Genomic DNA, 17633 nt, shown 5'->3' on the forward strand with positions numbered 1-17633 from the left:
GCTCCCCTTGCTGTTCGGTTGCATGCCCTTAGTGTTTCGCCTCAGTGTGCTGGGGACAAATCATGCGCAATCCCCACACTCTGTCTCCAGTGTTGGCCCCTGTAGCGCTATGGGTCAGTGAGGGATGTCATGTCTCGTAGTGGGGCCGGCCCTGTGGTCCTCTCTGGACATTGATGTGGACAGCCCCCTTCCCCCCAGAAGAATTTCCTTCAGAGGACAGCATTGAAGCTACAACTCAGGGAGAGGGACATGTCTGATCAGAGCACACCGGAGCAAATGAAGGGGGAGGAAGAAAGAGTGGAGCACATCCTGGCCCCCCAAGCCCGCTCCGAACGGCCAATGCACAGAGAGGACCTATGACTTCTTATGGGACTAGAAAGCCTCAGTTCCTCCCATGGTTTCAGACTGCTGGCCCTGCAGTTAGCAGCCCCACCCATTAACCACTATACCACCAGGGCTAGTCGGATAAAATAATACTTCATGGTTTGAACCCTCCAGCCGCTCGCTGGGAGAAAGATGAGGCGGGCAGCCTTGATTTATAGCCTCGGAAACCCTGTGGATCATCAACTCTGTTCTACAGTCGCTGTGCATCAGAGTGGACTTGACAGTGGGGCACTGGGGTTTCTTTTGTGAGAGGTGAGAAGGGATGGACAGATGTGCATTCAAACTTCCACCATGTCACACATTCGGGCCCACCTGCCAGGTATCTCCCTTTGCTTATTTGTAAAATGGGGACGGTGTGGACGTGTGTGGAAAAAGTAAAGGTTAAACAAAAGGACCTGGTGCTTCGTAGTGCCGGGCAGGTAAAGGTGCTTGAAAAGGAGTGTTCCCATGGCTTCGTACAGGTATGTGAATGAATGGACAAAGGACACATGGAAGAGATGCTACCGGCCTCCTCTTTGATCTGTAGCAGGCTCCCCTAAAGCCCCTCGGCTTCTGGGCAGACAAGTCAGTCACTGTGCTGACCCTCAGTCCCTTGAGCTGCCCCCAATCACCTTGCTTCTCAGGGGCTCCTCATAACCTCCCACGGATTCTCCTCTACACCAGAAACCAACGTAAGCCCCTGCCAGCTACAATGTACCTGGAACCAGACAATTTCTCCATTACGCACAGCCAGCGCTGGAGGCAGTGTAGGTTAGGTGTTGGGCCGGGAACCCCGAGGTGGAAGGTTCAGACCCACTGCTGTCCCACAGGAGGAAGAAGGAGCTGCCTGCTCCTGTGAAAAACGCAGTCTCGAAAGCCCTACCGAGGGTCAGGTAGCTTTGAGTCAGAACTGATTCAGTGCAGTGGGTTTGGTTTGGGGGTTTGGGTGACGAAAGCTCATAGATTGCCCTTTTCTGCCCTAAACCTGTAGAAATATAACACCTGTGTTTCCAAGAATTTCTCTCACACTGCCTCTCTCCACTGCTCTGGTCTCCAGACCCTCAGGGTCCGCCCTGTGCTTCCAGGAACTTGTCAAATCAGATTATAGAAAACTTGCAGGGTGGCTGACAGTGGGGAGAAAGAGCAAAACCAGTATCACATATAAGTCTACTGGATGAATAAGGAGCATAATGGTCAGAAAACTTCAGTTTGCAGGGGAAAACCCTAAACTCACTGCCATCACAACGATGCTGACTTACAGCCACCCGCACAGGACAGGCAGGCTGCGCTGCCCCTGGGAATTCCCGAGGCTGTAGCTCGTTACAAGAGTAGAAAGCTCTGTCTTTCTCACACACACAGCGGCCGGGGTTTTGAACTGCTGACCGTAACATATACCACTACGCCACCAAGGCTCCTCCACGTCGTCAGGAAGGAGGATGTAAATACAGTCCGGCCAAATCTGACTCTGAGACAATGGATCTCCTTAGCCGCCAGGTGGAAAGAACCAAACAAAATCAACTGATTAGAACAAACATCCGCAATCCGTTTCCACTCAACGAAAAAGAGCAACACAATGCTCTGGAGGTCCAGTGTCGCAGTGCAGGGTCATGGGGGGATCGCAGGGATTTTCACTGACTTCATGAGTGTGTACGAGTGCGGTCGGCCTGGGTCCGGACGTCCGTTTGTCTGGAGATTTGAAGTTGCTCTAGTCAGTAACCATTGGCTCTCCATTCCGTTGACAGCGGCCTTTGGAAAGGGCCTTTGCTCTTTGTGTGCTTGCAATAGTTTCACCCTTTTGAAACCAGAAAATTCTTCTGTGATGGTGATTCTCCTACAAGAGAGAGAGAGAGAATGCCTTCGTGTCTTTGTAAAACAAAATAACTTGCCCTAGACAAAATAAAGTGTTGTACTACATTGCAGCCTCACTGTTAGGAATGAAGAGAGAGGAGACAGTGCGGGGAGACCAGCCCTGACCACCAAAATGGATAGTGCCCAGGTTGTGGAGGAATGGTAAGTACGAGAGCGCGAGCCTCTCTGGGCTGCGTATGTGCTGTGTGTGCACGTAGTGTCTGTGTCTCTCTCTGTGCCGTCTGTGTGCTGTGTGTGTGCGGTGTCTCCGTGCTGCTCCTGGGCGGTTGGCATGTTTCTCACATCGACCACCCAGCACTCCAGCCTCCGTGGCGACTTCCTACTCCCCCTCCATGTGGGATGGGCCTTCCGATGGAACACACACCCTAGTGGGCAGGTCTGGTTTTGTGATTGTGGTGCGTTCTCTGTGGGGGTGAGAACCTTTTTTTAAAAATGCCATTTGGAGATGTATAACATCATCCACAAGCCTGGTCAAACCATTCATGAACTCACCCCTAATGAGAGGAGTGTATGTGTTGGACTGCCATCCACCAGGTCAGCAGTTTGAAACGGCCAGCCACTCTGAGGGAGCCCAGTGAGGCTGCCAGCTCTCGTCCTGAGTTACACTCTTAGAACTCACAGGGGCAACTCCACCCTGGCCTACAGGGTTGCTATGAGTTGCCATCTACTTCATGGTGGTGAATTTTTTTCTAGCGTGATGCCTGGAACAGCTTCTCTTGGGAGAGCCTTGTGCTATGAGTTCATCCCGATGAGTTTGCGAGCCTTCTATGGCCAAAGGGTTGCATGTTGTTATCGACCCTTGCAGAGAGACCTGTCTTATTAACGCTTACCATGTGGCTTATCCGTTGTAAAATGTCTAAAACTCACTACCATGGAGTCAATCCCGATTCATAGAGACCCTAGAGGAGAGAGTACAACTAACTGTCCGTGAGATTTTCCGAGAAAAGGTAAATCTCTACGGGAGTAGAAAGCCTCGTCTTTCTCCCAAGGAGTGGCTGGTGGCTTCGAACTACTGGCCTTGCAGTTAGAAGCCCAACACATAACCACTATGCCACCAAGGCCTTTACTCTTAACACCCTTTCATCAATCTTGCTTGGAATTACAACATAGGTGGTTGCTAATAGTGATCTTTCCAATTCCATCCTCGTTCCTACCTTTATGAACCTAGCACAGAACTGCCAGTTCACTGCCACTGAGTTACTTTTTTAAAAATGTTGATCTGTCTGAACTTATGGATACTCTTTTGTCTGGCAGTGGGTCAGCGCCTACTACCATTGCTATTTTCATTCTCAAGGTGCCCCAGAATTGGCCAGCGGGAGTCCTTTGCACAAGTCCTCCTATTTTTTCAGCATGTCCTTGCTTTTAGACAGAACACGATATTGTAGGACCATCTGGTACTTTCCAAGGCTCAACCCTGTAATCATCCACTTCATCAGGGATCGCTGGTGCCTTTCAGGCGAGAGCAGTCCTTAGAAACGAAGATCGGGACACTTGTGGACGCCCTGCGCCACAGACTCGTTGTTTCTGTTGCTATCAGGTGCCAGCTCATGGGTTCCCACTCCCAGTGACCTGCAGGTTCCACGGAAAGCAATACTGGCGTGTCCCGCACCATCCTCACAACTGCTCCGTCCAGCCCTATTGTTGCAGCCCCTGGGTCAATCCTTCTTGTCAAGGTTCTTCCTCCTTCATGCGGCTTCTCTGTTCCACCAAGCCTGATGTCTTGGACAGGACAGTTGTGAGGATGATGCAGGACCGGACAGTGTTTGCTTCAGGTGTACGTAAGGGCCTTCCTTATTCATGGTCCAACTTTCATCGGTATCTGAAATGATTGAAAATACCACAGCTTGGGTCAGGCACACCTTAGTCTTCAAAGCAACATCCTTGATTACCAACAATTGAAAGAATTCTTGTGCGGTGGATTTACCCAAAGCAATGTGCTGTGTTTGATCTCTTGACTGTCACTTTCATGAGCAGTCAAGAGTGTCTACCAGAGGCACTGCCATCGAGTCAATACTGATTCATAGCTACCCGCTAAGTCAGGGCAGAACTGCCCGGTGAGTTCTAGGACTGCCTCTGTGAGTTTCTAAGACTGTAACTGTGTAGGGGAGTAGAAAGCCCCAGCTTTCTCCCATGGATTGGCTTGTGGTGTCAAACCGCCGACCTTGCAAATTGCAGCCCAACATGTAACCACTACACCACCAGGGTTCCTGACTAGCTTCTAGGCCCCTTCAATGCACCAGACTCAAACCCACTGTCATCAAGTAGATTCTGACGCATAGCAACTATAGTGGATGGGGTAGAACTGCCCCTTAGGGTTTCTGCGACTGCACAGCCTTACAAGAGCCAACAGCTTCATCTTCCTCCCAAGGAGTGGCTGGTGGATTTGAACCACCAACCTTGCAGTTAGCAGACTTATCCCACAGCACCACCACAGTAGGGAGCACACAGGCATCTGTCTGCCTCTGTAGCTAACACCATTAAAGACGCTGCTATCATCCCGAGCCCTCCAGTTCCAATTGGAATTCATTGTCATCTCTGCCCATACCATATCGGTAGCTCTTTTCTCCCCTGTGAACAACAATACATTTACTCCCGCTCCAGCCTAGAACACACATTCAGTAGTTTCCAAATAGTTAACTCATATCATTACGCTAAACAAACCTACCAGCCAGAGTTCAGGAAGAGTTCAGTACTTGTTCATCGTTCTATTTGTTCCTTAGCCTGAGGGAAAAATGGGTAAGAAATTAATTGGGTAATATTTTCCCTTACTATGTTTATACTAACTCCAGAGACCACATGTATGTGGCTGTATTGCAATGGGAGGAGCCCTAATGGTGTTGTAGCTCTCCTTGGGCTGCTAACCGCAAGGTCAACTGTTTGAAACCACCAAGCAGCTCCAAGGGGGGAAGAAGAGGCTTTCTACAGTCAGCAAGAGTTACCGTCTCGGAGACTCACAGGGGAAGTTCTCCCCTGTCCTGTAGGGTCCCTGTGAGCCATGATGGACGCTGTGGCCATTCGTTTTGTTTGTTTGTTTGATTGCAACGGGGCTTTTCTTGGTGACTTTCAGTTATCATCATTTTAGCTCTGAGAGAGACAGCCAAGCCTGTGAGAGCTAGAACTGGAGACGACGGCCTGGTTTTTACTGAGTCCCGCAAGTTGCCCCACTTTTTTGTTCTATTGCTCCTTTTGGAAGAAGTAGCTAATGCAAACCTTTGACAGGCTTATGCCTGATGCTCTTGCAGGTTTTACGGTAGGTGGGTCCCGAAGACCAATGCCATCAAAAAGCTAACCTGCACTCCCAGTCAGGAAATGATCCTCGACGAGCTTTTGAGGAATTTATAATGTGCTTTTGTTTATTCATATAGAAAAGTTAAATGCCAACGCCATTTACAAGATGGAACATCCGCCTAAGGCTAGCAGTACAGATCCAGTGTCGGTGGAACAGTGCTAACTGAACTCGCATGGTCATGGCCTGACTTTAGCAGCCTTACATGGTGACAGCATAGCTTTTAGTTGCTGGAAACACATGTTGTTACTGAAATGAGTTAGGAATCAGACTTGTGTCACTTGTCCACAAGCCTCACAGCTTATTTTCCGTTTGCCCCTATCAGCCAGTCTGTGTTTAGTTTACAGTCTCACATAGAAACACCCCTGAAGTGTGACCACCTAGCCGTTCCTTGAAGAGAGACTAATCAATGGACAATAAGATGCAAGGGTGGAGGAAAAGGTTAATAGGCTACAGACCCCGCAGGTATTTGTAATTGTCTCCAGGGGAAACCCATAGCACGAAAGGTGGCAGTTGCAAGGGTGGCAGTGGCAGGAGGGTGGTTCAAGTAGGGAATTGGGCCAAGGAGGGCAAGGAGCAAGCAGTCTCTTAAACCACTGCCTGTGGACGCTGGCCCGCCTGCAGTGAAGGCAGGCCACTGGCCACTAGAGGGCAGCATTGCACAGCATTCTAGCTCTTGCTCATCTTCATCTTGCAGGCAACCTTGTCTTTAATGCAGTCTCTCTTTCTCTCTCTGTGTGTCTCTCTCTCTCTGTGTCTCTCTCTCTCTCTCCAGCCACAACCCCACTGCCGATGAAGTCTTGTCCTGGTCTCAAAATTTCGACAGGATGATGAAGGCCCCCGCGGGAAGAAACCTCTTCAGAGAGTTCCTGCGCACCGAGTACAGCGAAGAGAACCTGCTTTTCTGGCTTGCCTGCGAAGACTTAAAGAAAGAGCAGAATAAAAAAGTCATTGAAGAAAAGGCCCGGATCATCTATGAAGATTACATTTCTATCCTGTCACCAAAGGAGGTAGGAGCCTGGGAAGCAGCAAGACCTAGGGTGACAACAAAGTCACTGGGAGGAGCCCTGGTGGTGGAGTGGTTGCTGGCTGGGCTGCGATCAGCAAGGGCAGCAGTTCGAACCCACCAGCAGCTCCACTGGGGAAAGATGGGGCTTTGTGCTGCTGTAAAGTCGCTGAGTCAGCCTCGCCTCGAGGGCAGGGAGTTTGGTTTATGGGGCACGGACAAGACTGAAGGAGGCTTCACCTATAAGCTTTAGGGCCTGGGTTCCCAAACAACCTGGTTGCCCATTGGGAAACCCCCAGGGACCTGGTGACACTACAGATCCCTGGGCTCCATTTGCAACCCAATGAATCAGCATCTCTGGTGGGAGGAGCCCATGAATCTCTAGTTTGACCAAATCCCCAGGTGATTCCAGTGATCAGCCCAGTAGTTTGGGAGCCAAGGAGTTAGAGCAGCGGTTCTCAACCTGTGGGTGGAGACCCCTTTGGGGGTCGAACGACCCTTTCACAGGGGTCGCCTGATTCACAAGAGTAGCAAAATTAGAGTGATGAAGTAGCAACGAAAATAATTTTATGGTTGGGGGAGTCACCACAACATGAGGAGCTGTATTAAAGAGTTGCATTAGGAAGGTTGAAAATCACTGATTTAGAGCATACGTTCCCAAACTTATTTGGTAGACCGCCCCCCTTTCAGGAAAAAAAGAAATGACTCATCACCCTCCCCAGCAATTAAAAATGTGTGCACTCTAGCCCACGGTCCAGGATCCTCGTGGGCATGTTTTTGCGGAGCTTCATTCTGCTAGACGTAGGGCTGCTGCAGTTGGAACGGCCTCGATGGCATTGACATCTGCCTTTGCACATCCTGGAGCATCCCAGGGCCTTCAGGGGGCAGTAGCGCCCCCTTTGGGACACACTGATTTTGAACATTGAACGTTGGTGGGAGCAACACGTTTGGAAACCGTGCTTCCTCGCTGTGCTTGATCATTTATCTCGGAGTGAAACGTGTGGGAACCCACACGCTCTTCAGATGCCTGTTTAGGCCCCGTTTCCTGTGACCTGAACTAACGTGGAACCCGAAATACCAAACTCTGCCATCGCATCGATTCTGGCGGACAGCGACCCTATAGGAGGACAAGGTAGAACTGCCCCTGTGGGTTTCTGATTGCCCCTCGTTACAGGAGTAGCAGTCTTGACTTTCTCCCACAGAGCGGTTGGTGGTTTCAAACGGCTGACCTTGCAGTCAGCTGTCTGACGTGCTATCACCAAGGCTGCTAACTAAAGTGGAAAAGAATGCTACATGTCAGGACAGTTTCTCAAATTAAGAGTCCCTGCGTCACCTAGTGGAGAGTCACCCAGAGCATATGTGTAAAATGCTGCTTCTCCAGACGCCCTGCCCACACCACCTACCCACTCCCATGAATCAATCCCCACCCTTAGTGACCCTAGAGGACAAAAGAAAACCGCCCTGGTGGGCCTCCGAGGCGGGCAGTCTCCGGGAGCAGAAAGCCTCCTCTTCCTCTTGTGGAGCTGCTGCTGGGTTTGCACTGCTGACCTTGTGGTTTGCAGAACCCAACACATAACTCACTAAGCCACCAGGGCTCCTTTGGGAACGTCCTGAGAGTTCCAGGTTTTTAGAAGGAACCTCCAGGCCTCTGCTCTTCACACAGGCTTTCCCGATGCACCCTCGTGTGAAATCCTCTGCAGTGGGGGCTCCAACAAGCAACAGCAGCAAACACCTGCCGTCAATTGCTGCTCATGATTGGATTATGATCCAGTGTGGATTCTGGAGGGATGGGGGTGGGGGGAGGTGGCTTATGGTAAGGAGAAAGGGGTGGCAGGCTGCTTTTGTGAAAGATTGCAGCCTTGGAAACCCTGGGGGAAGATTTTGGGGGGCAATTTACTCTGCCCTACAGTGTCACGATGCACACGGTTTTCAGCGACTGCTTCCTCTAAAGTGGGCAGCCAGCTCCTTCTTGGGAGTCTGTTCTTCCTTGGGACGGTCCCCTGAAACCTGTTCACTTTGGGTGACCAGTCCTGCTGGCATTTGAAATACCAATGCCAGAGCTTCCTGCATCACAACACCACACAGACACCATAGCACGACTAACTCAGACAAAAGTATGGCCAGAGGGCTCCTTAGAGGCCAGGCTGCTGACACTTTGTCTTGCAGACTTTGAACACGTCAGGAGAGACCAGTCCCTGGAGAAGGTCATCCTGCTGCATGAAGTCGGGGGGCGGGGGGTCAGGGACAAAGAGGAAGGCCCTCAATGAGCGGGATTGGCAGAGTGGCTTCAGCTGTGGGCCCCGGCATAGGAATGATCGTGAGGATAGCGCAGGTCTGGGTAGGGCCTGGCTCTGTTGGGTATCAGATCGCTGTGGATCAGAACCAGTGGCATCAAGTTGAAGGTGACGGGTATACTAGTTTTGCTTTTCTCGACAGTGAAAACTGTGTTGGAATGTTATAAAACGGAGATAGCTAAATAACTAGAAGTTGTCTGGGTTTTCATCTTGATCAGAACATCCACTTTTCCTGCCCGCCCCCAGACTTGTGTTTTAGTCTAATTGAATCAATTTACTGTGTTCTTCTTTGTGAGGTGCAGGGAAAGTCTACGTTTAAAAAACGGATTGACATGTCACCTTTTTTCTTAATGAAACCAAGGAAACCGATGTACAAAAACAGTTTATTATGTAAGAGCATGTTGGTCATGAGTTTTAATGGTTCTATCGGTGGCTAATAAATAAGGGATGTTTGCGCTCAGGAGGTATGGCATCCATTTCTCGGGACAGAACACATTCCATTAGAGAAGAGTCCCATTCTAAGTAAAAAAAAAAAAGCACGAGGAGGTAACATTTCTTTCCAGGGTAAGTTTCTGTTTTATATACTGTCCTCAAGAGAAAAACAAATGGAGGTAATAAAGGGGAATTTATGATGAAAAACTCTTGGTATCAGTTTATATTAAGTATTAAAAAGACAAACCCAGCTGGATACAGATATGTATTACAGATTCTATTTAAAGGCTATTATCAACTACAAACACCACTGAATTATACTGAGAGAAGAAATCATTGTAAAACTGAATGATGGAGCCTGGGGGCCGCTGTGGGTTAGGTGTTGGGCTGCTAACCACCAGGTCGGTAGTTCAAAACCCCTAGCCACTCTGGGGGAGGGAGACGAGGCTGTCTGCTTCTCTAAAGATGTGGAAACTCTCTATGGGGTCGAAAGGCGTCAGACTGGACCCGATGGCAGTGATGGCTGTGAGTGCCCAGCTATCTCCAAGGCCCCTGCGTCATGTCCTTGCATAGGTGACCGTAATCTGACTGGGCCCATTAGCATCTGCATGACAGAAAGCAATTCACTTCTGGGCTGTGGAGCCTCAGACAGTCCTTTTCTGGAACGTCGCCCGGCCATATCTGACCTCTTCTGGCTACATAAGGCAGAAGGAGGTTCCCACTTCGCCCAGCCCCAAGGCCGATTGCCTCAAGGCAGAAGTCAGACATACCTCTAACCCCCTCCATCTTTCTTTACCCTGACACCAACTCTTCTTCCCACGACACGGCTTTTCTGCAGGGTTCGATAATTGGTTGCAATGGACACACACCCATCAGACAACGCTCACGATTATGGGCGATTATGCGGGGAGAACTTGCTAATGAAGATCAAGGATTGTAGCCTCGGGTATGGAAAACAGCTCATTGTAAAGAAGACCAAAATCCTCACAACTGGACCAGAAGGCCACATCATGATAGGCAGAGAAGAGGTTGGATTTGTCAAGGACGTCATCTTGCTTAGATCCACAGTCAGTGCTCCTGGAAGCAACAGTCACGAGATCAAGAGACGAGTTCCGTTGGGTTAATCTGCTGCGCAAGGCCTCTTTAGACTCTGGAAAAGCCAGGATGCTCCTTTCAGGACTACGGTGTACTTGACCCAAGCCCTGGGATTTTCAGTAGTCTCATACGCACGTGAGAGTTGGACATTGACTAAAGAAGACTGAAATGAGATCAATGCGTTTGAACTGCGCTGCGGGTGAAGAATAGTGAAAATCCCACGGATGGGCAAAAGAGCAAACGGATCTCTCTCGGAAGAATTACATTCCGAATGATCCTTCGAGGCCAGGATGGTGACACTCGTCTCACATGATTTGAACACGTTGTTAGGCAAGGCAGTCCCTAGAGAAGGATGGCATGTTTGGTAAGGGGAAGCAAAACCGAGGAAAACCCCCAACAAGATGGGCTGACCCAGGGACTGCATCAATGGGCTCAAGCCTAGGAACAATGATGAGGCTGGGCAGGACCGGGCAGTGTTTGCTTCTGTTGTGCATGAGGTCTCCATGAGTCAGAACTGACCCAGCAGCTCCTGACAACAACCATTAGGGGAGTGAGCAGGTTACCACAGGCCAGAATCAGGTAACAGTAGGGATATCGTTCTTGCTCCACAGCAATACCTCTGCTCAGTCAGTAGCCAGGGCTCTGTCTGGTTCTCAGGCACATGGTCCGTTGGCCTCTGCCTCTGAGAGCCAGGAAGTGCCCTGGCTGCCCGGCCTCACAGTCTCATAATCTTGGCCCTGTGCCACTGTTCTGTCTCAGTCTCATTGCCGCAGCCTCTGGTCTCAGCATGGCATGGCCTCTGCTGCCTCCCCCACTTCCAGCAAGGAGTGAGAACATGCTCCCCTGGGGGCTCTTCTTTGGTGGTCTGGGGGTTCTCTCTGTCCTTACTTCTGAAATGACGCTGTTATACAGTGAAGCATGGAGACCAACACTGATCGATCTTCTCTGTTAGTGCTTCACACACATTATTTGCACACTCCCAGCCAGTCATTGGGTAGGAGTTACAGACATGGCGAATGGAGTCACGTTAAGAAATTCCACTTCACCAAAGGTGACATGGAAAAAGCTCTAAATCTATCTGTGATTGTTCAGGCTCTACCATATATGATTACAGCGGTTTGGGGTTGTTTTTTATTTTTTTGAGAACTATTTTTTTAACATTTAAAAAAGTGTTAACAGTCTTATTGACCTATAATTCACATATCATGCATTTCAGTACTTGGATCATATTAGGAAGGGTAGTACAGTTATCACCACAATCCATTTTAGACCATTTTATTCTTGTACTCCCCATTTCCCCTCAACCTTCCCTGCCATACCTCCAAGAATCCATTATTCCAGGTACTGTTTCTATAGATTTATTTATCCTGGATTTCATATACAGAAAAACATACAAAAAACAACAACTAACAATTGCAAAATACAGCAGAAAAACCTTAATTGAAAAAAAAGAAAGCAGAAGATATGAAATAGAACAGGTTGAAAATAGGTCAAAGGGAAGAGCAAATGAAAAAGTGTTAAATGATAACCTAACTGCATCTGCAGTCCCCACTTCCACTGTGTTCTTCACAACAGCCCAGCTGTTCACATCCCTGGTCCGTGGTCAGAGGGGATTCACCCGCGGCTTAATCCACATGTATTTCCTCTTCTTCTTTGAACTGAAACAACTTTAAAATGGGTCACGAGGGAGATCAAATGATAAGATACTACAATTTAACCTATCTCGGCTATATTCAACTTTACAATGCTCTCGGACTGGTAACACAGCTAGTCACATCCCGCGACTGTGGCCAGAGAGGATTCACGAGAGGCTTAATACATGTGGGGACTCTGCAAATGGATTTGGGGGCTTCCATTGCCATCCATGTTGTTGTCCTGAGGTGCCATCGACCCAGAATGATTCTGTGCACAACAGAACGAAACACTGCACACCCCTGTGCCATCTTCACAACGTTCCTGTGCCTGGGCCCCCTGTGGCCATCCCGGGGGCCATCCAGCTCCTTGAGGGCCTTCCTCTCTTTTGCTGTCCCTCCACTTGACCAAGCACGATGTCCTTCTCCAGGGACTGGTCTCTCCTGACAAGTTCAAAGTACGTGAGACAAATTTTTACTCCCTTGCCTAGTCCAGGAAGCACTCTGGCCATACTTCTTTCAAAACAAGTGGATTTGTCACGTTAGCAGTTCTGGGTACTTTCAATAGTCTTCTCCAGCACCGCAATTCAAATGCGTTGATTCTTCTGTGGTTTTCCTGAGCCCATGTCCAGCTATCATATGCATATGTGGCCATGGAAAAGACCATGACTTTGGTCAGGTGCACCTTAGTTCTCAAAGTAACCTCCTTGATTTTCAATACTCTAAAGAGGTCCTGTGCAGCAGATTTACCAATGCAACTTGTCTTTTGATCTCTTTATTGCATCTTTCATGAAAATTGATTGTAGATCCAAGCAAGACAAAATCCTTGACAACTTCTATCTTTTCTCCTTTTATCCTGATGTTGTTACCTTTTGGTCCAGTTGTGAGACTTTTGGTGTTCTTTACATCGAGGAGTAATCCTTAATGAAGACTGCAATCCATGCTCTTAATTAGCAAATGCTTCATGTCCTCCCCACTTTCAATAGCAGGGTTGTGTTATCTGTGTATCACAGGTTGTTAATAAGCCTTCCTCCAATCCTGATGCCACACTCTTCATATAATTCAGCTTTTCTGATGTACAGGTTGAGTAAGTATACATATAGTGAGAGGATATAATCCTGACACACACCTTTCTTGGTTTTAAACCACGCATTATTCCATTGTTCTGTTCACACAAACTGCCTCTTGATCTGTGTACAAATTCCATATAAGCACAATGAAGTGTTTTGGAACTTCGTTCTTCTCAGGGTTATCCATAGTTGATTATGATCCACACAGTCAAATGTCTTTGCATAGTCAGTCTGTCATCTGTCGCTTTCTGCAAACCAGATTTTCACAATGTAAGCTTTGATACCATTCCCTTCTTGGGATTTGGAGTCTATTTATAATCCTTGGATCACACAAGCTGGTGTGCTTCTTCCATGTGAGTTTAATTGGTGCCTCTCTTAGATGGCTTCTTTGTTGAAGACAAGCCTTTAAGACCCCAGCCAACATTCTTTTTTGATAGCTGGGTACCAACTAGTTTCTTGGACACACTTTGCTATAGCTCCTATGTCTTCAGTGATTTCTTCATGAGGGTGAGCATCAAGCAAGGCCATTTCATAAGAACTATTTGTCCTTATAGTCTTCGACTGGGGCTAAAATTAAGTGTGAGCAGTACAAACTATTTTTCTGCTTCTGATTTCACCCAAAATTTCAGTTGTATTCTTGATGGGGGCAGAATAAGCCACATAATAAAGCCCCAGAATTATCTTTAAATGATGCTAGTGTAATAGAGGTATGGATTCTATGCATGTGTGCATACATAGTGTCTCAACTAACTCAACTGCATTGTCCCACACTCAAGTTTTTCGTGCCTGCCTGTTACCATTCCAAACGCATATATCCAGTGCTTTTCAATGCCAGGCACTGGGCTGGCTGCTGGGGTTTAGGATGGTGAACAGGACAGTCCTTGGCCTAGTCCTTATGGTGCTTAAACTTAGGAAGAAAAGTCATGCTGAAACAACTAACTACAAACTGTGCTAAGTAGTTGGAAAAGGCTGTTCTGGGAAATTGAGATTCAAGTTGAGGATAAAGGTCAAAGGGTTTTTGTTTTTCATCATAAGCAGGTGGTTGTCATGATCAATCATTACGATTTTTATTTTACACCAGGATTAGATTTTATTGCCTACAGGGGAGCTTTATCTATATGATTACAAGTGAGAAAGAAGCACCACAATTCTTCAGCCAAGCAAACAGAGCCCCCCTGAAGAGGAGAGAAACCGAGTCTGAACGATGGAAAATTACTTGTTCAAGGGCAGCAGAGTTCTACCTGGTCATGCTAGAACAAAAGCCCAAGAACTGTGTCCAGTTGAAGTGTTCTTCCCAAGACAATACATTGATTAGGTATACTGGTGTTGAGTGCTTTTGCAGTGACCCCCTGAGAGTTCTATAAACCCATGTTACTTCACTTCAGGAACCCAACCCAAGTAAGAAACTACAACCTCACCAAGTACTTGAACTCTTGCCTACCCAGAGAGGGAATCTCTCCTATCATTGAAAACCTAGTAAGCATCTAATCACCACTGTTTATCCTCCCAATAACCTTATTGGTTATTTAACCTTGCTGGTCTAGTTCTTTAGTGCCAAACACTAAGTTTAAGTTATTAGTCTTATTTGTAATTTAAGGGCCCCTGGTTGGGCTGCTATGGCAGGATAAACATCAGGCTACGAACTGCAAGGTTGGTGGTTCAAATTCACCAGCCACTCAGAGGAGGAAGAGTAGGAGGCTGACTGCTCTTGCACTGCCTTTTCCTCCGTGACTAGTTTGTGGATTTGCCACGAGATTTAGTATTAGTATTATTAGGCTGGCAACCCGCTGTTTTTCTTTTTCTCTGGCTCCCGGTCCCTATGAGAACAAATGACTGAGTTCCGGTCCATGCAGGCACATCACAAAGTCACTTGTGGTTTCTTTTGAACACTTCAGAGTTTCCAGCACTGCCCAATGCTGCCATGTCTGTGGGCTGCCTGGCATTCTAAGTACCCCACACTGGCTTCCTCTGCCTTCTTAAACTACTCCACGTCCCATGTGCCCGAGAGCAGGAGTCGTTGGCCCTCCCACATTCCCTTGCCTCTTTTGGCACAGTCGGACTTGTTGGAATTTAGAACTGCTGGGACGTGGCATTTAATATCTGATTTCTTTTGCTAGAAAATTTTCTCTGTTCGTCGTTTTATTTTCTTCAGCGGGGCAGTATCATTTCCAGCACACACTTCGTTTCTGAGAACACACAATACCCCAGCAATGAAGAAAAACGTTAAGAATCGTTGAATGAATACCTGTTGTTGTTGGTGGTGGTGGTGGTCCATCAAGTCGGTGCCAGCTCATAGCTACCTTGTGCACACAGAACGAAACACTGTCTGGTTCTGTGCCGTCCTCAACATTGTTGTGCTTGAGTCCATTATTGAAGCCAGTGTGCCAGTCCATCTCCTTGAAGGCCTTCCTCTCTTTGCTGCCCCTCCACTGTACCAGACATGAGGTCCTTCTCCAGGGACCGGTCTCCCCTGACAACATGTCCAAAGTCTGTAAGAGGAAGTCTCACCATCCTTGCCTCTAAGGAGCACTCCGGCTGTATTTCTTCCCAGACAGATCGGGTTGTCCCTTTAGCAGTCCATGGTACTTTCAATATTCTTCTCCAGCACCACAATTCAAGTGCATGGATTCTTCTTCAGTCTCCCTTATTCCAGGTCCACCTTTCACATGCATATGAGGCGATGGGAAATACCATGGCTTTGGAGAGGTGCACCTTATGCCACAAAGTAACAGCCTTGATTTTCAATACTCTAAAGAGGCCTTGTGTCTCTTTACCTGATTCAACCCATCTTTTTATCTCTTGATTGCTGTTTCCATGACCATTGATTGTGGATTCATGCAAGACACAATCTTTGACAACCTTATCCTTTGCTGCATGTATCCTGATATCACCTCTTGGTCCAGTGGTGAGGATTTTGATCTTTTTTACATTGATTTGTAATCCATACTGAAGGCTGCAATCCCTTTAGATTGAGTTGTAATCCACACTGAAGGCTGGAAGCCTTGATCTTCATTACCAAGTGCTTCACTCCTCCTCACTCTCAACGGGCAAGTCTGTGGCATCAGTGCATCACAGGTTTTCCACAAGCCTTCTTCCAATCCTGACGCCACATTCTTTATGTAAGCCAGCTTTTCCTAGCCTACAGATTGGATAAGTATGGTGTGAGGATACAATCCTCATACACTCCTTTCCTGATTTTAAACCAGTCAGTAATTTCTTGTTCTGTTCTCACAACAGCCTCATGATCCATGTGTAAATTATGCATGAGCACAATCAAGTGTTCTAGAATTCCCATTCTTCTCAAGACTATAAACATCTTTCTGGTGTTCTCTACTTTGAGTCTAGATTCATCTGACTTCAGCAATGAAATCCTTGTTCTGTGTCCTCTTCTGAATCTGGTCTTAACCTCTGGCAGCAACCTGTCAGTGCACTGCTGCAACTGTTGTTGGATGATCTTCAGCAAGATTTGACTTCCATGTGATGTCAGCGATGATAGTCTATGATTTGAGCACTCTGTTGAGTCATCTTTCTTTGGATGGGTACAGATATGGCTCTCTTATAGTGCGTTGGCCAAGTAGCTGTCTTCCAGGTTTCCTAGCATAGACGAGTGAGTGCTTATTAAAGCAGTTGTTCTGAGGTACCATTACGTAGACTCTTGACTCAGATAAGAACCCTAAGCACAACAAAAGGAAACATGCCTAATTCTGGGCCATCCTCACAATGATTATTTTTGAGCCCATTGTTGCCGCTCCTATGTCAATCCTTATCTAGTAAAGGGTCTTCATCTCTTTCACTGAGCCTCTGTCTTGCCATACATGATGTCCTATTCCAGAGACTGGTCTTTCCTGATAACATATCCAAAGTGTGTGAGAGCAAGTCCTGCCATTCTCACACCTAAGGAGCACTCAGGCTGTACTTCTTCCCAGACTGACAGATGTTTTGTTCTGGCAGCCCATGGCACTTTCGGTATCCTTTATCTACACCGTAATTCAAGTGTATCAATTTTGTTGTATCTTCCTCAATCATTTTCTAACTTTCCTAACCATATGAAACAAAACAAACAAATCAAAAAACCCTCCAAATGAAACTCACTGCCATCGAGTTGATGCCGACTCATAGCAACCCTATAGGACAGGATAGAACAACCCCCGTGGGTTTCCACAACTTCATCTCTTTACAGGAGTAGAAAGCCTCATCTTTCTCCTGGTGGTTTCAAACTACCGACCTTGTAGTTAGCAGCCCAGTGCGTAACCCCTCATAAGCATATGTGGCAATAGAACATACCAGGCCTGGGGCAGACTCAGCCCCAAAGTACATCTTTCATCTTTGACACTTTGACCAGGTCTTATGCAATGGATTCCCTCCATGCCCAGTCTGTCATTGGATTTCTTGACTGCTGTTTCCGTGACCATGGGTTATGGATCCAAGTAAAAGAACACATAGGAAAGAGAAACCCAGGTAAACCCAGGTATCGGTGACTGAAATGTTTTGTGTAAAAGTCTATAGTTTGCTTGTTTGCGTCATTCAATCTTCAAGGAAAAATGGATGCTAGGTAATGCAGCCTTTGAAAAAAGTACATAAAATATT

At 47.4% G+C, this 17633-nt stretch overlaps 1 protein-coding gene across 2 annotated transcripts in view; it reads left to right on the top strand.

Annotated features, from left to right (window-relative positions):
- RGS17 (regulator of G protein signaling 17) overlaps positions 1 to 17633 on the top strand; it is a 42330-nt gene that overhangs the window by 23488 nt on the left and 1209 nt on the right. The window contains exons 2-3 of one of the 2 annotated variants that reach the window (XM_004701940.3): positions 2284 to 2373; positions 6294 to 6528. In XM_004701940.3, the coding sequence (XP_004701997.1) occupies positions 2284 to 2373; positions 6294 to 6528 (325 nt within the window). The remainder of the gene's footprint in view (positions 1 to 2283; positions 2374 to 6293; positions 6529 to 17633) is intronic. The other variant, XM_045294507.1, reaches the window with a different exon arrangement.

This window comes from Echinops telfairi, unplaced genomic scaffold (genome assembly GCF_000313985.2).
Source record: "Echinops telfairi isolate 266 unplaced genomic scaffold, ASM31398v2 ScPeMD7_3533;HRSCAF=4204_0, whole genome shotgun sequence".
Classification (NCBI taxonomy): Eukaryota; Metazoa; Chordata; class Mammalia; order Afrosoricida; family Tenrecidae; genus Echinops; species Echinops telfairi.